The sequence below is a fragment of the Peromyscus maniculatus genome, chromosome 8 (genome assembly GCF_049852395.1).
Source record: "Peromyscus maniculatus bairdii isolate BWxNUB_F1_BW_parent chromosome 8, HU_Pman_BW_mat_3.1, whole genome shotgun sequence".
In the NCBI taxonomy this organism is placed as follows: domain Eukaryota; kingdom Metazoa; phylum Chordata; class Mammalia; order Rodentia; family Cricetidae; genus Peromyscus; species Peromyscus maniculatus.
In genome coordinates, this window is record NC_134859.1 from 4,508,319 (window position 1) to 4,529,866 (window position 21,548).

At 55.3% G+C, this 21,548-nt stretch overlaps 1 protein-coding gene across 1 annotated transcript in view; it reads left to right on the forward strand.

The window, feature by feature from the left end:
- LOC107402064 (uncharacterized) overlaps positions 1-20,107 on the forward strand; it is a 130,204-nt gene extending 110,097 nt beyond the window's left edge. The window contains exons 47-66 of the mRNA XM_076577794.1: positions 1,727-1,864; positions 2,549-2,711; positions 3,848-3,969; positions 5,198-5,311; positions 5,394-5,522; positions 6,068-6,229; positions 9,178-9,342; positions 10,267-10,432; positions 10,779-10,963; positions 11,069-11,161; positions 11,298-11,502; positions 12,415-12,599; positions 12,679-12,776; positions 14,863-15,044; positions 15,692-15,897; positions 16,001-16,175; positions 16,777-16,886; positions 17,067-17,183; positions 17,371-17,515; positions 18,257-20,107. Of these exons, the coding sequence (XP_076433909.1) occupies positions 1,727-1,864; positions 2,549-2,711; positions 3,848-3,969; positions 5,198-5,311; positions 5,394-5,522; positions 6,068-6,229; positions 9,178-9,342; positions 10,267-10,432; positions 10,779-10,963; positions 11,069-11,161; positions 11,298-11,502; positions 12,415-12,599; positions 12,679-12,776; positions 14,863-15,044; positions 15,692-15,897; positions 16,001-16,175; positions 16,777-16,886; positions 17,067-17,183; positions 17,371-17,515; positions 18,257-18,342 (2,946 nt within the window). The 3' untranslated portion in view covers positions 18,343-20,107. The remainder of the gene's footprint in view (positions 1-1,726; positions 1,865-2,548; positions 2,712-3,847; positions 3,970-5,197; positions 5,312-5,393; positions 5,523-6,067; positions 6,230-9,177; positions 9,343-10,266; positions 10,433-10,778; positions 10,964-11,068; positions 11,162-11,297; positions 11,503-12,414; positions 12,600-12,678; positions 12,777-14,862; positions 15,045-15,691; positions 15,898-16,000; positions 16,176-16,776; positions 16,887-17,066; positions 17,184-17,370; positions 17,516-18,256) is intronic.
- Positions 20,108-21,548: the final 1,441 nt, after the last annotated feature.

A 21,548-nucleotide genomic window follows, 5' to 3' on the forward strand; every position in this document is an offset into this window, starting at 1 on the left:
ATAGATAGATGATAGATAGATGGATTGATAGATGGATAAATAGGTAGGTAGGTAGATAGATAGATAGATAGATAGATAGATAGATAGATAGATAGATAGATAGATAGACAGACAGGCATAGTATCACACACCTATAATACAAGGGTATGTGGGGGGAGACAGAGACTCCCTGGAACTCAACGGCCAGAATGTTGAGTCAGTCAACAAGTTCCAGGTTTAAGGTGGAGAATGACTGAGGAAAACATTTCACATCAGCCTTTGGCCTCCACACACACACATACACATGTGCACATACACCACCACCCCCAGTAAAGTTTTCTTTACCAAGTCAGATTGCAGGCCAAATTAATCTGAAGGTCAACTCGAGATCTAGAATCTTCTTCTACTTCTTCCCTTTGTAACCTGACATTTTTAATTGTTGTTTTAAATATATATATACATATATATATATATATGTATGTATATATATAAAATGTCTGTATGTATTGCCATGTGCATGTGGATGTGGGTGCCTGCAGAGGCCAAAAGTGGCCATCAGATCCTCTGGAGGCTAGAAGCTACTTGACAGGGTTTGGGAACCAACCTTGGGTCCTCTGCTCTGGAAGAGCATTATGCATTCTTAGCTGCTGATCCATTTCTCCAGCTCCCCAATATTTTTCTTTGAAACTTTGCAACTACGAAACTGAGATAAATTTTCATCAACCTCCTCTATGCCCACTGCCTAGATTTTTCCTTTCATCTTTTATCACTAAATTTCTTTGAAAATCCTCATGTTTGCTAGTCTGACATATCCAGGCAGTCAGTTTTCAGAACGTCCTTGTTTGTATCTCTGGATTGTTTGTACCGGGTGAGAATTCGCTTGAATATGCTGCCATGGCCTCTGGGCTTACTGAAAGCAACATTTGGAAAATTTGGCTCTTATTTTATCTTATTATTTTGTGTGTTGTGGGTGTTTTGCCTGCAATGTATGATGTATATCTTGGTATCATATGAGTGTTTGGTGCCTTCAGAGGCCGGAAGAGGTCATTGGTTCTCAGGGACTGGAGTTACTGACAGATGTGACCCGCTAAGCGGGTGCTTGGGACTTAAGCCTGGGTCTCTGGAAGGACTCAATACCCAGTGCTCTTAACCTGGTAATAACAGCTAGACTTGGAGGGGAATGAGGAAAATGTTGACCCCAAAGTATGAGTACCAATTCTTGTCCCTTTTCCCAAGCCTTGATGGCTCTTCCGTGAGAGACAGGTTACACTAGGTGACAGCTCAGAAGATGGCATATCATTTCATACAGTTTTCCTACCAGTCCATTAAAAAAGCAAGCATCCTTATCCTTAGCTATCAGATTAAAAGACCAAGGCTCAGGAAGCCAAGGGTCTGTCACTAATTCAACCCACACCTAGGAGAGCCACCCTGGAGTCTGGTCTACCATTCTGAGCATTGCCCTTGTGTAACACTGCCCTCTGTGGTCACAAGCGGTACCACAACTAGATCCCTGGCGGCCAGTCTTGAGCCAGTCAGTATCTGTATCACTGTTACAGGCCAAGATCATGAGGAGTGCTGCTAGCATCACGCCTCGGGGCCTGCCTAGACTCAAGACCCTTATTTCATCAGAGTTTGTTCATCTCAGGAAGCCATAGGTCCCTTTCTGGGGCTCTGGGAGCAGAGCCTGGAGCCAAGCGTCATCTGGCTGAGATCTGATGGTGTCTCCCTATGCTTTTCCCTTCACCAGCTCTGGTACTCCGAGGAGGAGACCAAAGGCACTTTTGTCCTAGAGGTGGAGGAGCGCTGTTTCCATGTCAACACCACCCTGCTGGCTGCTCAGGACAGCCTAGACAATGTCATCCAGCTGCAGCAGACCTTCCCCCAGGTGTGTAGCTTCCTAGAAAAGAGGAGTTGAGCTTGAGGCTTCTCTTCTGTGGGGACCAGCACGGTGCAGGCTCTGAAGGGGCAAACTAGCGGGAAGGGACTAGTGTGTCTCCTCTCCGCTCCTCTCTGACCATATAATCCTAGGCTTTGCTCCAGAAGGAAGCTGGGATATAGCACAGGACAGAACTGTGGGCCCCGACTGTCATTGAATATATGATTCAGTTGAGGCAAGTGACAAAAGTCATATAAATAAGCCATATATTTGATTAGGGGGTCAGGAAGTGTCACCAGAGGAGGTGACACTTGAGCTAATCCTATGACAAGCCTGCCTGGGGGAAGAGCGTTCTATGCTAAGGGCCTGGGGTGGGGACCAGTCTGAGAACTGGCTAGAAGCCCGGGCTGGGACAGACAGGCTAGACAGGACGGCAGAAGGAAGTGTGGTCTGCAGGTGCCAGGCCTCAGCCCACACAGGCTGGAGTCTGCTAGCTTCCTTCCAGGCTCTGGAAAAATGTCTCGCTCCTCCCTCTCCCTCTGTGCTGTCTGCTCGCACTTAGGACGGATTTAGCATTGTGGATCTGACCACAAGCGGCTTCTTCTCCTTTCGGGGTGTGTGCCCTTCCCAACCCCAGGCCAGTGAGTGGCTCAGCTCAGAGAGGCCATGCACTGACATCCCATTCTCTTCCAGCTCAGCACCCTTCCCACAGAGCTGTCCCTGAGGACCGTGATCCAGAGAGCACAAGGCACCCACATCCTGTACCAGGTGGTGCTATGGGATGGCAGGGAGGTGGCCCTCAATGGGAGCCTCTCCCGGCCCCTCTCAGAGTTCTTAGGGAATATCCGTCTTCAGGGTGAGTAGCTGAGGAGCCGGAGGCATGGGCGTGGGGGTGCTCCCACTTGCCATGGGTGAGTGCCTGCTTGTCCTGGGTGCTGTTCCAGGCCCCAGGGAATCCTCAGGACACAAGATGGCCAAGGCTCAGCCCTCAGAGGAGAGAGGCAGAGAGCTAGGAACTCCCGTGTCAGCAAAATCACAAAGAGGGTAGGGCGGCAGCCTAGGCGTTAGAGTGCTTGCCTAGGACATTTGATCCCCAGCACCTTAAAAAACAGTGTGCGGGGGGGGGGGGGGGGGGGGGACGACAGGCCTGCTGTCTCAACCCCCAGGAAGTAGAGGCGGGAAGGCTAGGAGTTCAAGGTCATTTTCAGCTACATAAAACCTTGTCTCAAATAAATCAAAATTAACAAAAGCAAATTGGGGCCAACGAGACAGCTCTGTGGGTAAAGCAGCCGGTCCTTAGTCCTGACAACCGGAGCTGGGACCCACGTGCTGAAGGGACAGCCAGCTCCTGCAAGCTGTTCTCTGATCTCACACACACATGCACTGTGGCACATGTGTGTTCATGTGCACGTACAAATAAAGGTAATAAAAGACCTTAAATTGTCCTTTAAGTGGTCGGGAGGTGCAGCAGCGAGGCCCTGGTAGGCTCATATGTCTCAAAGTCAGCAGCAGGCTAAGGGGAGGGAGTTCTGTGCATCTCTGGGATCTCCACTGATCTCCGCACCCTCTGGCTGTCACCTGAAGCCTGGTTTGAAGCCACCAACAGCCATCTAGGGTGTGCTTCACGGTGGCTGCTCAGGGGTCAGGAGAGGAGGAGGCAACAGACCTCTGACGGCCAAGGCTTGAATGAGATGACCTGTCAACCTCAAGAAACAATGGCATGTCCTGATTGAAGGCTGGGGCGCAGAGGTGGCTCTGGGCTGGCTGCTCAGTGTCATTGGGATAGGAGGAAAAGAGAACAGAGCCTCCCATAGGCACAGTTAGGCTGCTTTAAGAGTCATTTGATTGACTTCCAAGATCCGTAGAGTAGGTGAGTGTGATCACCTGCCTGAATGGCTTTGTGATCAGCTGTGTCCTGAACCAGTCTCCTGCTGTGACCTTGACTCACAGCCATGACCTCACTGCCACCCTCTCCACCCATCTCCCCCACAGTGGAGTTCTCCCACCAGCTGTCTCTGTCCCTGCCACGACACTGCAGACTCCATCTGTCCTCAGAGTACTCTAGAGGCAGCCACCATGGTGACCTGGCTGTGGCCTGGGACAATAAAGACCAGGTAGGCAGTGGGGCTGGCAGGAGCCCCTGGGGGACCTGCCTTGCTAAGGGAGCCTATGGCAGTCAGCCAGCTGTTCTAGGTGCCCAAAAGTGGGGTCAGGGCACCTGGGTTTCAGTCCCTCGTGACAAGCACAGCTGATGTGGCACTGTGCCACAAATCCATCCTCCCTCCAAACCCGCTTGATTCTGTTCTCTCCCCGTTTTCAGAACCTGACACTGAAGCCCAGGATCTCTGGGGTCACAGGGCCAGCGTGGCCCCAGCCACTCTCCCAGCATGCACCTGTTGCGCCTGCTCTCCATGAGCCGCTGGCTCCTTCCCTGTAAATGGGATGGCAAGGGCTTGGCTGGTGTTGCTTCCCTGCTCCCAGTGGCTAGGGAAGGGGGTACCAGCTCCCACAAACCCTGCCCACCATCTCCACCTCTCAGGTGGGGCAGAGGTCAGCAGCCTTCAGAAGGCAGGGAGGCCGCAGGTCTCAGGCCTGGGCCTGTAGATGGGGAGGGAGGAGGCCCTGCCCAGCAGAGAGCACTCTCCAGAGTCACAGATGCCCAGCTGGGGGCCTCAGGGGGCCTCCACTCAACTGCACTTTCAGCGATGAGGTGCCCAGCCCTGGGCCCGGGCTCTGCACCTGCAGACTCTGGGTTTTAATGAAGGAAATGGTTCTCAGGAAGCTCTGAGCTCATTTGTATGTTAATTTGCATACTTAGCCACCTCAGGGAGGGCTGAGAGCAGGGCAGCTGGACTCCCTAGCCTGCTGTGCATCCTTGAACTGGAGTGGCTTCTCTGGGCCTCTTCTTAGCACCAGTGAGCAGAAATACATTAGGCCAGCAGAATGCAAGCAGGCAAATGGGATTTAAAACTCAGAAATTGTGATAAGCATCTTGGAGCAAGCGTACAGGGAGCTGGATTTGAAAGGCCAAGGTGAGATCTTCATGGGAGAAGAGGCTACCAGCCAAGGACACCAGGAATGTGAGCTATTGGATAGTAAGCACAAAGGCCGAGGCCAGAGCTTCCCATGGAAGAGGCTGGATGACCAGGCAGGACACGCAGGACCCAGAAGGGGCTGTCTATCATCAAGGAATGGGCCTTTCTCAGTAGGGGGCTCTGGACTCCTACAAGGAGTCCCTGGAACCTCCACGTCCTCTCCAGGGAAGATGAAGGCAGCCACATCTCGCCAGCATCTCGCCCTCAGAGGCAGTAATGGCCTCACCTCTGTTCCTCCCTCATGCAGGTTCAGCAATCATGGGATAGAGGCTCACCTGTGACTCTGGAGGTCACCTGGGCTGACAGGTCCTCTCTGCACAGCGTGGCCTGGGATAGCTGCCTAGCTGCCTCCCTGGGTCAGGTACGTGAGCTCTTGCCTCGGATCCTCCTCGTTCTGGGCCTCCCAGCAGGCCTCTAGCTCATCTTTCCGTTGTTCTTGTCAGCTCCAGGGAACCTGGGGCCTGGGCCCGCTGCAGGCCTGCGCGGCCCTGACTCAGACCCCAGGCATGTTCAGTGAGCAGCTTGATCTCTCCTGGGGCCGACGCCGGCTGCAGCAGAACGTGACTTATGAGGTGAGGCCCAGCGAGCCAGACTCAGTGCAGGTCATCTACAGAGGGCCCTGCCAGCCATGGGAAGTACTGAGCTTAAGGCAGTGTGGTTCTGGGTTCAAGTGCTGGCCATGCCAGGGGAGCTAGGCCACTGATTCCTCTGGTTGAGCCTTCCTTCATCTGAAATGGGTGCGATAGTCGTGTCCTGCCAGGAAGTACATCAAACACTCTGATGTACTGGGCAGAGTGGAGGAGCTGGTAGTGTTAAAGGGTCTGCTAGACATGGGGCGGGAGACGCGGGATGGCTTACCTTCCCCGGAAACTACCCAGGGCTTCCAGTGGGGCTAAGTGAGCTCTCAGAGTGAGGGACAAAAGTCAGACTATTGAAACGAGGACAGCTGGCTCTGAGAGTGTACCCCTTGGCCCTTCTGTACCCCCTCAGCCCCTGAGACCCTGGGGTTCTGAGGCTGGGGTCACTGGCACCTGGCCTCTGTGGGTTAGTCACCCCTGTGGATGCCGTGGGCTTTCTCTCTTATGTGACAACCCCATGTCATGACCCACCATTCCAGAAGCACCAGATACCCCAGTGGGACAAGATCCATGCAGCGGCCACACTAGAGCACATCCTCCCGGCCTCCTGTGCCCAGCACAGCTTCCAGGGGACAGTGGAGACTGACTACACCCACAAGTTATGCCACACCCTCCGCCTGGGCCTTTGCAACTTGCCCAGGGTGAGTGTGCTGAGGCTGGGCTACAGGGGACCCAGGGGCCCTGAGGAGGGGGAGCACCTGGGACAGGCGGAGTAGGACCAACCCAGGTAGAGCTCTCCAGGTGGCTCTCTACACCCCAGCTGCCTGGCATCTGTCTTCTCTGTCTCTAGTGTGTGTGAGGGAGGGAAGGGTACACAGGGGAGACTGATATTCAGGAGGACGTGTAAACGAGAGCCGTCACCACCGCCATTGCTGAGGCACACACTGGGACCTGGGCCTGCCCTACCTGGGCTTGTTGTCCGATCCCTTCGCCATTCTCAGGTCCTCTATCTATCCGTCTCTTGCTCTTTCCTGTCCTTCACTCACCCACCCACACACATGCCTACCTGCCTTCCCACCCCACCCTCCTGTAGATCTGTCCATCCACTCACCCACCTTCTCTCTCATCTATCTGTCTACCCACCCACCACCCATCCACTCACCCACCCTCCAATCTATCTACCCTCCCCCCACCTACTCACCACCTCACCCCTACCTCCCAGGGGCCACAGACTCTTCTGCAAAGGGCAGTCAGAGTATTTAAGGTTTAAGTATTTGACCATCAAGTCTCATAGGTGCGTTTTCCTGCTCACTCCGCTGTGTTATGAAAGCAGTTTCTGCTGAGTGAGGTAAGGCAGAGTGGAGGAAACAGGACAGACCAAAGCCGTATGTTCGGGGCCTGGAGGACGGTGGGAAGGATGGGAACAGGGCTTACAAGTGGCCTTAGGGCACCTGCTGGCCCTGCAGAGGTCACACATAGGCATGCGTGCAGAGATAACACACAGGCACCTGTGCAGGCATGCTTCACTCACACACCTGTGTGGGCATGCTTCACTCACACACTGCACCTGTGTGGGCATGCTTCACTCACACACCTGTGTGGGCATGCTTCACTCACACACCTGTGCAGGCATGCTTCACTCACACACCTGTGTGGGCATGCTTCACTCACACACCTGTGTGGGCATGCTTCACTCACACACCTGTGTGGGCATGCTTCACTCACACACCTGTGTGGGCATGCTTCACTCACACACTGCACCTGTGCGGGCATGCTTCGCTCACACACCTGTGCGGGCATGCTTCACTCACACACCTGTGTGGGCATGCTTCCCTCACACACCTGTGCGGGCATGCTTCACTCACACACTGCACCTGTGTGGGCATGCTTCACTCACACACCTGTGTGGGCATGCTTCACACACACACCTGTGCAGGCATGCTTCCCTCACACACCTGTGCGGGCATGCTTCACTCACACACTGCACCTGTGTGGGCATGCTTCACTCACACACCTGTGCGGGCATGCTTCACTCACACACCTGTGTGGGCATGCTTCACTCACACACCTGTGTGGGCATGCTTCACTCACACACCTGTGCGGACATGCTTCACTCACACACTGCACCTGTGTGGGCATGCTTCACTCACACACCTGTGTGGGCATGCTTCACTCACACACCTGTGCGGGCATGCTTCACTCACACACCTGTGCGGGCATGCTTCACTCACACACCTGTGCGGGCATGCTTCACTCACACACCTGTGCGGGCATGCTTCACTCACACACCTGTGCGGGCATGCTTCACTCACACACCTGTGCGGGCATGCTTCACTCACACACCTGTGCGGGCATGCTTCACTCACACACCTGTGCGGGCATGCTTCACTCACACACCTGTGCGGGCATGCTTCACTCACACACTGCACCTGTGTGGGCATGCTTCACTCACACACCTGTGCGGGCATGCTTCACTCACACACTGCACCTGTGTGGGCATGCTTCACTCACACACCTGTGCGGGCATGCTTCACTCACACACTGCACCTGTGTGGGCATGCTTCACTCACACACCTGTGCGGGCATGCTTCACTCACACACCTGTGTGGGCATGCTTCACTCACACACCTGTGTGGGCATGCTTCACTCACACACCTGTGTGGGCATGCTTCACTCACACACCTGTGTGGGCATGCTTCACTCACACACCTGTGTGGGCATGCTTCACTCACACACCTGTGCGGACATGCTTCACTCACACACTGCACCTGTGTGGGCATGCTTCACTCACACACCTGTGCGGGCATGCTTCACTCACACACCTGTGCGGGCATGCTTCACTCACACACCTGTGTGGGCATGCTTCACTCACACACCTGTGTGGGCATGCTTCACTCACACACCTGTGCGGGCATGCTTCACTCACACACCTGTGTGGGCATGCTTCACTCACACACCTGTGTGGGCATGCTTCACTCACACACCTGTGCGGGCATGCTTCACTCACACACCTGTGTGGGCATGCTTCACTCACACACCTGTGCGGGCATGCGTCACTCACACACCTGTGCGGGCATGCTTCACTCACACACCTGTGCGGGCATGCTTCACTCACACACCTGTGTGGGCATGCTTCACTCACACACCTGTGCAGGCATGCTTCACTCACACACTGCACCTGTGTGGGCATGCTTCACTCACACACCTGTGTGGGCATGCTTCACTCACACACCTGTGTGGGCATGCTTCACTCACACACCTGTGCAGGCATGCTTCACTCACACACCTGTGTGGGCATGCTTCACTCACACACCTGTGCGGGCATGCTTCCCTCTCACACGGCACCTGTGCGGGCATGCTTCACTCACACACCTGTGCAGGCATGCTTCGCTCACACACCTGTGCAGGCATGCTTCACTCACACACCTGTGCAGGCATGCTTCGCTCACACACCTGTGCAGGCATGCTTCACTCACACACCTGTGCAGGCATGCTTCGCTCACACACGGCACCTGTGCAGGCATGCATCAGTGTTTGGGGGCTTTGCTGCTGAAGGTCATGGGTGGGGCAGTAGAGCTGGCCACCCCACAGCCTGGGCCAGGGTCCAGCGTGTCTCCTGACCTCTGGAACCTCTGCTGTCTTCCTTCAGGCCCTCTCCTTCTCCGGGGAGCACAGTCTGGACCAGGGTGCACTCCTGCTGCGTTCTCAGTACCAGCTGGGTCTTGCTCCAGACCCTGACCAGGGCCTGCACTTTAGCCTCACCCTCTACAACCACAGCCGACCTAATGCACCGGACTTCTCTGGGCAGCTGGAGGTAGAAGTCTAAGCCCTCCCAGTTTTCCATGCCGTCAGCCCCACTGCCTGGGCTGTCCCGCCATCTAGTGGCCATTGGTGGAACTTCAGGCCAACATCCTGCTGGTCCAGGACTTCCTTTCTAGGAAGTATTTACTGAACCCCAGGGTCTGTCCAGGCCCCACAGAGGGCCTCCTCCACTACCCCACAGCCTTTCCCTTCCTATAGCCAAGAAACAGATTCTATCCTTCTCAAATGGACAAGGACGGTGTATGAGTCAGGGTTCTCTAGAGGAACAGAACCACTGATCCATGTCAGTTTACAGCTAGAAGCTGAGGCTCAGAGACGGTGATACCCTTATTTGAGGTTGCACAGGTTTCAGTTGCAGGCTCTAGCAGCTAGGCTAGAACAGCTGTGGCTCCGGCTCTCCAAGGTTCTCTCCCGGTCTCTGTCATTTTCAATGGCCCCTTTCCCTGGGACCTTGGAGCATCTGACATTGTTCATTTGACAAACGTTAGTCCTGCACCTCCTCCCTCAAGGATGGTGCCTACAGGGATTTTGGTAAACACAATGATGCAGGCTTCCTTGTGCCCCTTGGACACTGAGACTGCCAAAGGAGAAGTGCTTGGGATCCCCAGACCAATCGCATCTGTCCAGAGTGTGCAAGGACGTGGGTTCTGAGCCTCCTTGACTGGGTTGGTGGGGAGACACCTACAAGGTGGGCTTTGCTATATATGAGCTACTGTATGTGGTGGGGTTCTGAGCCGTGCAGCATGGGTGGAGGGCAGGGAACCCAGTGCTCCTGGAAGAAGTGTGGACATCTTTCTGTCCCTTCTCTACTGATTCACTCCTACCCTTCCCCTGAGCCTGGGACAGGCAGAGAGGCCAGGGACCTGAGCAGCCCCAGCAGTCAGGCCCACTCAGGTCTCTATGGTCTGGTTCGTAGCTCCAAGGCCCCAGAGCTCAGCAGCTCCTCCTCCTGGGCCGCATCTCTACCTCGGCTTCCCACAGCTTGGTCCAGCTGGAGGGCAGCGTGGATAAGGATGAGAAACTAAGGCTGTTGGTATCCCGGGCCCTGAGCTGTCTTCAGGCTTCTGTCACCCATGTAGAAGGTAAGTGGAAGGTCCCCAGGTCAGCTAAGCCAGGCGCCACCTTTGTCCGAGAGAGGACAGGGAATCCCTATTAAAGTTTAGAAGCATAAGAAAACCTCAATTTTGGGGTGAGCTTCCTGTCCACATCTGTACTGACTTGTGCCGAGTTAAGTGAGGCTGTGGGGAGGTTGTGGGGTGGGGTGGTTGTGGGGTGGATCTGGCTGGTCTACCCAGAGGTGGGTGTGAAGTGGAGGCTTTGCGTATACCAGGAGAAGGGGTCACTTAGGTGATCTTGAGGTTTTGTGCAGGGCACTGGGGAGACAGGTAGGGAAGGCATGGATGTAACCTCAGTCCCTTCCTGGCTCAGGGAGCAGAGAAGAAAGCGTGACGCTACAGGCATGCGCCCACAGGAGAGCCGTGAAGGTGGAGACCCTGCTCCACAACGGTGGGCAGCGTGCCCAGCCACTGGGCCGCCTGACCCTGCAGGCGGCCAACCAGAGCCTCGTCCTCGTCGCACGTGGCTGTGAGGGGGCCCTGCTGAGCCACGTGGGGGTAAGAGGGCCTGGAAAATCCGAGTGGACAGCTGAGGGCAGTTACACCCTCTCTGGTCCCTAGAGGGCCTTTTCTCCAGTCCTCACCTGTCCCTCCGCCCCACAGGCCACCATGACAGCAATTGGCTCCCGGATGCGAGCCCAGCTGGAAGAGAAGATCCAACGCCTGGATGCCTATGGGAGAGGGTTCCAGAACCTGGTGGGTAGTCCTTTTAAGGAAGTATGTAGGGGGCCCTCTGGCCTGGCCTGGCCCCAGCTCTCCAGCCCAGGCACGATAGGCTGGCGAATGCTGTCTGCAGTTTTCCCATTGATCTTGCCTTGGTTTCCCTGCCCAGGTACAGCCGGTGGGCACCCTGGCCAGAGCAGCAGATTGCCTGGTGCAATTGACCCAGGTAGGGCTGGGTGCAGTTCAGGCAGGTGCCCAGGTGGTGGCCACCTTGTGGGGCCAAGGCCAGGCCAGGCTCAAGCTGACCGGTCACCTGCCTCTCTACCTGGAACAGCTGCAGGCAGAGATGGAGCAGTTGCAGAAGGAGCTGGAACGTGAGTACAGGAGAGCACACAACCCTGCCCCCCAGCCCCAGCCCCAAGGACCCCAGGTCTTCAGACTTGTCCTCACACCACTACCTCCATCAGAAAAGCAGTCTAATTTCTTTAGACCCCCATACCTTATTTCTCAGGCCCCTGCAACCTCTGCACCCTTTTGGCATGCTTTCTCCATCCTTGAAGGCTCCAAAGTAATGCCCGCTTAGGTCTGCTGCCCAGGCTTCATCCATCCTCTGCCTGGCTTCTCTCATGCACACAGCCTTGCTGTGAGGCTTCCAGGGCCGCTGGGGCCAAGCAAGCTGAGAACCTGGCCTCCCCACAATTAAGGACCATCCTGGTCCTTTCGGCCTGAGACCCCTGTCCAGGACTAAAGCAAGCAGTGGAGACGTGTCTCTGCCCCTAGCTCAGAATGGCTATGCCAGAGTCCCCAAGCCAGTGACTGGCCAGGAGCACACAGGTATCCTTATGGCTTTGATCACCACAACACGGTGCAGAGCAGAGTTGGTGATGGGGAAAGGTGCTGGACTGAAGTCCGGAAACACTACATGCAGCATCCAGAGCTCCACCATGGCGTACCGGATGCCACTAACTCCCCCTGGGTCGAACTGTGATGCCTGTAGGAAGCATTTTCCAGGGGAAGCCCCGTGTGGATCCACAGGGCTTCTACCAGAGTTGCCACACAGCTTTCTGGGAGGCAGGTTAGAACAATGGGGGAGCAGGCCCTTCCCACCAGTTCCAGGCAGCCAGGCCAGCAGTCTTGTGCACTCTGCACTCCACCCTCACTCCAGGGCGAAGGCCCCATGTCCTCTAGGCCTGGGGTGAGGCAAGGCTAGCTTTCCTGGCTTGCACTGTAGAGGTTCTCATCTGCAGCCAGGAGCTCTGGGGCCTCAAGGTGATGACCTGTTGCAGAGCCCCTGGCCACGCTGAAGGAGGCCTACTTGGAGGTGACGCTGCGGCCCCTGGATGAGGTGTGGCGAGAGCGGGCTGAGGAAGCCAGGCAGTGGCTGCAGGCCGGGCTGCTCAGGTTGCCAGAAAGTTGGAGGCTAAGGCCCATCCAGGTGGCCCTGGGAGCCATGATGGGTGCCCTGGAGCTGGTGAGGATGTGTGTGATAGGGTGGGGTGGAGCTGGGCTCACTGAGGGTGGTTCTGACAGCTGTGCCTGCCCCTCCCTAGGCCTCCCACCGTGCACTGTCCTGGGCTGAGGCTGAGGTCTCCTGGGCCTTGAGGAGGCTCTGCAAACCCTTATGGGGCATATACAGTTACTCAGCCAGGTAAGTGGGGACGGGACTTGTGGGTCCTGTGGTCCTGCCACATGACGGGACACATCAAATGCCGGAACCTGGTCCACCTCACTCTTAGGATGACACTGCCATACAGGCAGTCCTCATTTGACAGGGGAAACTGAGGCTCAAGCTCTGTTCACATTCTAGTTGGTTTTGCAAAAGCCTTAGCTATGGGAAAGCCATTCTTGGCAGCAGCCTGGATATGGTCTTCGGGGCAGGGTCCCAGTCCCTGACCTATGTGTTAGGGGGCACGCACTACCGAAAGCAGTGGTCAGTGGATTGAAGAGGAGGGGCATGCGTAATGGTGCAGTTTGGCTGAGAAAGGGATCCCCGTTTCTCGTGTGCATGGTATACACTTCGGTGGGCCTATGTATGTGTGCACATGTGTGTGAAGGCTTCAAGTTGACAGAGAATAACCTTCATTGTTTTCCATCTTACTCGTGGAGGCAGGCTCTTTCAATCAAACCCAGAGCTCACTGATATGACTAGCCTTGATAGCCAGGTTGCTTGGGGATCGCCTGTCTCCGCCTTCTGCGAATGGAATTACAAGTGCTATCATGCTCAGCCCGCATTCATGTGGGGTTCTGACCTCCAGTCTTTACGTTTTCGTGGCAAGTGCCTTAACCACTGAGCCATTGCCCAAGTCCAGAGGTGAGCTTTGAGCAGGGAGTTCTGGGTAGGGCACACTAATCATGTAGAGGCAGGGGCGAGGGTTGTAGCACCGTGGCGCCTGTCTGAAGAACAGTAAGGAAGCCAGCAAGACTCGAGCAGACTCCAGGTGGCCCAGGGCCTTGGCTCCTGCTTGGAGATGGGCACACACACCACACAAGGGTTTTGGCCCAAGGAAAAGTAGGTCATGTTGAGGATAGATTATGGAGATGGACAGAGTGTAGGAGATGGACATTTTGAACAATGTGGCTGGGTATATGATTGCTAGAACAACTGCAATATGGAAGGGCTGAGAGGCAGCCAGAATCCAGCTGTGTTTTTAAGGTCAGCCTGGAGAACCGAGACTCAACTGGATGTAGGTGGTAAAAAGAGTGAGAGGAGATTCCAAAGTATGTGGCCTGAACAGCTAGAAGGACGGAGGTCCCTTTCTAGACAAGTGACAAGGCGGCCTTCTGTACATATGTGAACCACGCTGCGGAACCAGACTGTGGTGGCTTGAACCAAAGGAATTATCCTCGTACGGTTCCGAGGGCTGAGGCAGTGTGCTGGCATCTTAGGGGCTGCTGGGTGAGATGGGGTTCGTGATGAAGAAGGGGTCTGTCTCACGGGTGGTCTCACAGGCCTCACAGGTGGGGGCCTCCAAGGATGCCTGCAGTTCCCTCCTACCCCAGCAGGTGGCAATATGGTGCCTCCTGGGTGTGGAAAGCTTGGACCTACTTGGTAGGACTCCTATTCTGCCTCAATTTTCCCACCTGAACTTCGGGCATACCTCCTAGGGAAATGATGGAGAGACAGCTGAGACCCTGGTGGGGTTTGTGTAGGAAGGATGCTTCAGCACACAGGACGGGCTGGGGTCTCTGACAGTGGAGTTCCTGTAGCTCTGTGGTGGCCGCGCCCAGTGCCCAGCCCCTTCCTACTGTAGCCTGGCATCAGCTGCCTCCTTGCTCCTTCAAACCCCAGGTCTGCTGGGCTTCTGATTCACAGCCTGAGAAAGTTCTAGAGTCTTTACCTTACCTGTAGAAGTCTCAGAGGCCACTTTCCCCTCCCCCAGCTTCCCCTTGGCTGGGATCCTAATCTAGCCCACTCAGCATCATCTTACTGTGCCTGTATACTTATGACACAGCACCCTGATGGAGATCCCCCTTCCTTGGGTCCACGCCCATCCCATCACCCCACTGCCCCCTGGAGCAGGGCACAAAATCAGACCGCTGTGTCCTTACTGCAGGACCTTGGTGCATATTTTGAAGACGCTTCCCCAGACAGAGGCAGGCCCTCTCTAAGGGGACAGCCTGCTAATGTGAAACCTTTCCTTCCTGTGACATCACCATCCTTCAGGAAAAGGAGGTGAGGCTTAGTGAGACATCCTAACTTCATAGGGGACCCAGCTCCTCTGTGTCCCTTCTAGGAACCGCTCCGTGATGGTAAGGCTACCACTCCTGCCGGGGGACCAGCCCCTGGATGCGGCCCAGGTGGTCAGTTACCTGGTGGAGGAGAAACTGCTGTGGCCAGTCCGCAAGCTGTATGAGGCCAACGTGCTGGCTGGGTTCTATGGGTTCCGGCGGCGTCTACTGGGGAGCTCCTTCAAGCGTAAGTCCTGCCTGGCCTGTCCACCTCCTGTTTTCCCTGGGAACCCCTCTGCCTGTGGAGCAAAGTCCTTTAGGGCTTGGTGACAAGCCCCCACAGGAAAGCCTGCCAAAGCCCTGACGTCACAGGCTGGCCCCACAAGTTCCTGGGCTTGGTGAGGTCATCTGGGGCTACAGACTCTGGATTTTGTCCAAACTATAACAGGGAGTGTGCAGCAGCTGGGGGCTCCTTCTGAGGCCAGCTTTCTCCCAGAGGGCTTTGATGGAGGAATAGGGCTGGGCCCCAGTTATAGTGGAAGGCCACTAATAGAGTGCAGGCTTGCTAGGGAGGCGGTGTCTGTAGCCTGAGGCCTCACTGTGCCTTTGGGAGGCCCTGGGAAACCTGCATCTGGCTCACACTGCTGTATAGCTTCTTTAGCCTCAGTTTCCTCCTGGGGGGAATAGGATGCCGTGGCTGGCTCGTGTGGGCTATGACACACCATCTGAGCCCGAGCCGTCTACAGAGGAGCACAGCACCAGGCTGGTGTGGAGCGGTTTCCTGTGTGAGAGCGCTCCTGAACTCAGGGTCCTAGGAGAGTCCCCAGACTTGGAGCACACTAGTTCCAGGGCAGCAGGTCTGCTCCGTGTTGAGCTGGACTGGCCTCTTCTCAGATTACGCGGTGGTGGCCGGTGCCAGGTACCTGGTGACTTTCGATGGACAGGTGTGGGGTCTGGGTCCCCGCTGTGGCAGCTTCCTGCTCTCCAAGGACTTCACTCACCAAACGTTCTCTCTGATGCTGAGCCGCACAAGCTCGGGGTTCGCGGTCCTTCACGTGGAGCTGAACCACACGGCCCTGGTGCTGTATCCGAGCCTAAAGGTGCGTTCACGGAAGTGGGCGGGGCTCCGCGGAGCCTCTGTCTGCATGTCCTCTAACGGTTTGGTGCTGGGAACGATTCCTGGCTTCCCCGTGTGGTCCACAGGCTTACAAGCTGTATGACGCTGCCGGGCCTTGGGAAGGCTGCTGGGATTTAGACCCGCCTCCTGCTACGCTGAACACTGGGCCCAAGGTTGAGCTGAGCAGCGAGGATGGTGTGTCTGTCTCCTGTGACGTGCCAGCAGGTCTCTGCGGCCTGACACTGGGCCTGTGGCACCACGGTGGGTCAGGGCTGGGTGCTGCCCACAAGGGCCTTTTCTAGCTACTCCATAGCCAGAGTCCAGGGCTGAGGGTGACGTGCCCCTTTCTCAGTAACATTGTTGTTAGTGTCCCTGGTGGGAAAGAAGAGCATAGACCAATGGGCAAGAGCTGGAAATAATCCCAAAGGTTGCCTTTGCTGACAGGCCACTTCCCTGGGGTGGCAGTGACTGCTGGCCTCCTTTCTAGTGTGACACAGCTGTCTACTTCTCAGTCCTGGTGGTTCCTGTTCTATTACAGATGACCCAGCAAAGGCTGAGTGACTCACTCCTGCTCCCAGGGCCAGCATCTGGCCCAGGGCTTCTGACTCAGCTTGGCTCTCTTCCCTGGGGACAGTCCATATAGAATGAAGTCGGCTCTCATGAGGTCCCTATCATGCAGCTAGACCCCCAAGAGGTGCCCATAAAGCTTGCTAACTGGCCCTGTGGGCTGGGACAGTGGGGGAAGCGCCACAAGGCACAGAGACCCTCTTTAGACCCTCTTTTCCCTCCCCACTTCTGAAAGCTCCTGTGCCCTGGGGAGGGGAGAGGGAGCCTTTCTCAGCGGGCCCCTCCTGCCCTACAGGTATATCGGCTGGCCTTCTGGGTACCAACAACAATGAGGCAGATGATGAGCTAATGCTGCCAGATGGCACGGAAGCTGCCAGCCTGGAGGAGCTCACCCAGGCCTGGCAGGTAAGCTTCGGGAAAACCCTTCCTGCCGCGCCTACCTCTGGGCTCGGTGGAGGACAACTGCACAGGTCTGGGATGAAGCAGGAACACCCACACTCCACTCAAGGATACAGGCATCTCAGGCAGCGTGCCCAGGAGAAAGTGGTGTTCACGGAGGCTCGAGTCTTGTGTGTTCCCATCCAGGTGGGTGAGGACTGTGATGCTGTAAAGAGGATGCAGCAGCCATGCTCAGGACACAGCACCATCTGCCAGGCCTTCTTCCAGGAGCCCCGCTCCAGTCTGGGGAACTGCTTCCAGGTGGTGAGTGTGAGGCAGCGCCTGGCCAGAGCCCACTCAGCAGACAAACCACAGGGTGAAAGAAGCCTGATCTAGCCTGTGCAGTGGGCAGGCCCAGTGATGGGCAGGCCCTGGGCAGGCCCGGTGATGGGCAGGCTCAGTGATGGGCAGGCCCTGGGCAGGCCCGGTGATGGACAGGCATTTGTTTCAGGTGGACCCTGCCCCATTCCTCAGACTGTGTGTCCAGGACACCTGTGACCCCATGGAGCTGCAAGCTGCCTGCCACCTGGCAGCTGCCTATATCTACCTGTGTGCCCAGGACTCTGTGCCCTTGGCCCTTCCTCTGCAGTGTGGTGGTAAGTTCTCATCTGGGTCCCATCCCAAATGGAAAACCAGTGCCATTCTCTGAGCTCCTACGGGGATGACAATGCTCAGTTCTGCAGGGAGCACAGAGCTAACAAAGCTGTGTGCACAGCAGTTCTCAGGAGGAAAGAGCTGACCTGCTTGCAGGGAAGGAGGCATGCCAGTGTGAGAGCGTCCTGGGCTACATAGCAAGACTCCGTCTTAAGACAGAGATGGAGAGATGGCTCAGTGGATAAGATCATTGGCTGCTCTTGCAGAGGACCTGGGTTCAATTCCCAGCACCCACATAATGGCTCACAGCTGGCTGTGAGTCCGGTCCCAGGGAAGTGATGCCCTGACCTTCACAGGCACCGGGTACACACATGGTGTACAGACAGACACGAAGGCAAACACTCATACATGCCAAGTAAATGTTAATACAGTTTCTTAGAAAGAAAAGAAAGCCGACAAAAGCAGCTGGGAGACGCAGCTTGGCTGCCAAAGTGCTTGTCCTGTAAGCATGAGCTGGATCCCCAGAACCAGGAGGGAAAGCTGGCTGTGAGGATGTGCTTGTCACACTAGGTGCTGGGGGGCAGAGACGGGGGTCCGCGTGTTCACTGGCCAGCCAGCCTAGGCCTGCCTACGTCTAACTAGGCTAGCTCTGGGCCATTGAGAGATCCTGTCTGGGAAAAAGTGAATATTGTCTGAGGGCTAACGGGTAACACCTGAGATTAACCTCTGACCCCCCCCCCCAGGAGCACACACAGGAAACCAGAGATGCAGAGGCCCAGAGACTATTGCCACCAAGCCAAGTGTCTCAGGTGCCCTAAGGACCCTCTGAGCCTTGTACACTCAGAACCTGTGCTGGCACTCTGAGGTGACACACCTGTGCCTGTGACCCTGACACAGAGTGGCAGCTGACAGCACATTTGTTTCTTGATCCAACCTAGAAGTCATAGCTGTGGTGAACGACAGGGGATATGCCTGAGACCTGAACTCCTGAACTCCTGGGAGTCTGTTTTGTTTTATTTCTCAAGACAGGGTTTCTCTGTGTAACCATGGCTGTCCTGGAACTCACTCTGTAGACCAGGCTAGCCTTGAACTCAGAGATTCACCTGCCTCTGCCTCCTGAGTGCTGGGATTAAAGGTGTATGCCACCACTGCCTGGAAGCCTGGGATTCTTAAAGGCATGAAAGAAGACATTCAAAGATGAATAGCATGTCAAAAGAAATTTCTAGAAGTAATGTAAGAGTCAGGTATGTGAAGCTCAGGTTAAAATGTAAACCAAGCCGGGCGGTGGTGGCGCACGCCTTTAATCCCAGCACTCGGGAGGCAGAGCCAGGCGGATCTTTGTGAGTTCGAGGCCAGCCTGGGCTACCAAGTGAGTTCCAGGAAAGGCGCAAAGCTACACAGAGAAACCCTGTCTCAAAAAAAAAAAACAAAAAAAAAAAAATGTAAACCAAAAGAGAAAGTCAGTGCGATGGAAAATGTGACCTGGGGTGTGTGCAACAGAGTGAGAAACTGAGAGCGAGCTTGGGCCAGATAGAGCCCTTGCCAGGAAGCGTATGACGTCCTAAATACTCTTACTAGGTTTATAGCAAGAACTGTCAGCGCACAGCTGCAGAACAAAGGGGACAGAGGACTCGGTCCGGCTGTAGCAAGACCCTGTCCCCACCAAAAGATGGGCAGTGCCCGAGGAGCCGTCTGGCAGCTGTCCTCTGGCCTCCGTGCATGCACTATACCCAAGTGGTGTTTTTGCTTGTGGTCGCCCTCGCCACCTTGTGCAGACTTCAGGGTGGCTGCCCAGCTTCCCCCAGGAGAGCTGGTTTGCATCGTGGTTCCACTCACCTGGACTGCTCTGGGGACCATTTTCCGTCTCATCTGACTCTGCTCTGAACGCTGGTGCAGTTTTGGTGTCTGCCTGGAGGCAGTGGTGAGGACTGCCGCAGAACAGTAGGTGGCAAGGGCAGCGGACCAGAGCACCGCCAGCTTCCCACAGCTGAGAACACAGAGGATTAGAGGAAGGTCTGCAGGGCCCAAGATGAGCCATGAAAGTCCTTCCTTATGCTTAGGACATGTGCAAAGACTCTGCAAACACACAGTATTCACGAAAGGACAGTGTGTGCTCAAAGGTGTGAACACGACAGCCCCAGAAACCCACCTTCGAGAACAAAGCCTCTAAATGTCTTACAAGGACTCTTCAGTGCTGTCCTTGTATACACAATAGCTGGGCATCACTGTTAAACATGTATACACAACCAGGAAAATGAAAAAACTAAAACTAAAAACCACAATATCTGGATGGAAAGATTCCATAGAAGAGTTGAGCAGCTGACCTGGGAACATCTGCAGGAAAATCTGAGGCACAAGGGGCAAAGACACATGACTAGAGGAGGTTCATGGGCAAAACACTCACCACACCAGCAAGAGGACCGATCCCCAGAACCAACCTAAACCAAGCCAAGGGCAGGCATGGGAGCCCAGGCTTGTGGTCTCAGCAGCGGGGAAGTAGACAGGCGGGCCCCTGGGGCTCCCTGGCTGGCCAGCAAACCTCAGCTAATCAGTGAGCTCGGTAATAGACCCTTCATTAAAGAAGAAAGAAAGAAGAGAGAGGGAGGGAGGGAGGGAGGGAGGAAGGGAGGGAGGGGAGAAGAGGTATGTGGCACCTGAGGAGGATACCTGAGGTTGACCTCAGACCTCCACACTCAACATATACACACACAAAGGACTTTAAGCCAACAACTAAATTTTATACCTTCAGTTATCAGAAAAAGAAGATCCAATCTATAGCTGGGAGAAGGAAATCCAGACCTGAGCAGAAGTAAGATGGGATATGAAGTGGAAAAGGAGTAAACTCCACACCAGACCAACTTCGTTATACTGACTAATAAGAGAAGACTTTATTTATAACCGGGATCTGAAATGATACAAAAATCTAAACAGACAGAACCACTAAGGAACTTGAACCAGTAATTTAAAAATAAAAACAGAGCCCGTGAGAGGGATCACTAGCGAAAGACCAGAAGCCCAGGTCACCCTTGGCTACACAGTTTAAGGAGAGCCTGGGCTAACGAGACCCTGTCTCACTCACTCAATCAAGAAAGGAATCCATATTTATTGGTGGAAGCTAAGTACAGAGGTTGTGTGGAGTCTTCCTGGGTCTGTGCCCATGAGCCCATGGGGACCACACTTGAGCAGCTTGACATCCTTGAGTTAGGGCTGGCTCCTCCTCAAAGCAGAGAGAAGTCATTCAGGTGTTCCAGAACCATTCAGATGTCAGCAGCTCGTTCACAGCCTGGATCCCTCAGTGTTCAGTTCCAGCATGACTTAAGTTCTCTCCCCCTGCACAGGCTCAGGTGTACTCTCCCCTGCACTGGCTCAGGTGTACTCTCCCCCTGCACAGGCTCAGGTGTACTCTCCCCCTGCACAGACTCAGGTGTACTCTCCCCTGCACCGGCTCAGGTGTACTCTCCCCTGCACAGGCTCAGGTGTACTCTCCCCCTGCACCGGCTCAGGTGTACTCTCCCCCTGCACAGACTCAGGTGTACTCTCCCCTGCACCGGCTCAGGCCCATTCCCTGCTCCCAGAGCCTCAGGTGCTGACCCTCAGCCCTTCCTTTGGTGGGGTTCTATATCATGGTCCTCCCCATTGCCAAGGAGCCCTTGGCAGACCCTTGCTTAGTTCTGGAGCCTCTGTGGAAGGCTGAGTTCTTGGGGCCCACACACTGTCCTATAGTATGTGGGAACCACAGCCCATGCCTGCTTTGCTTACAAAGAGGGAAGTGGTGATGGGCAGGTGACTTTCAATCAGGGCCAGGGGCTACCAGAGAGACCCCCGGCCCACTCCCAGGAAATGGTGGGGCCTTCCTTCTCTGCTTCACAACACAGCCTCACTTCTCTTTTCTTATAGTTTGAGAGCTTTTCCAAGTCAACACAGGCTGCCAAAGATGTCAAGCTCTTCGCCTTCGAGGCCAATCCTAGTTCCTGGGCGAGGTCCTTGGCTGGGAGAGGACCACCAGTGCAGACGGCCAGGAACCCGAGAGAAACA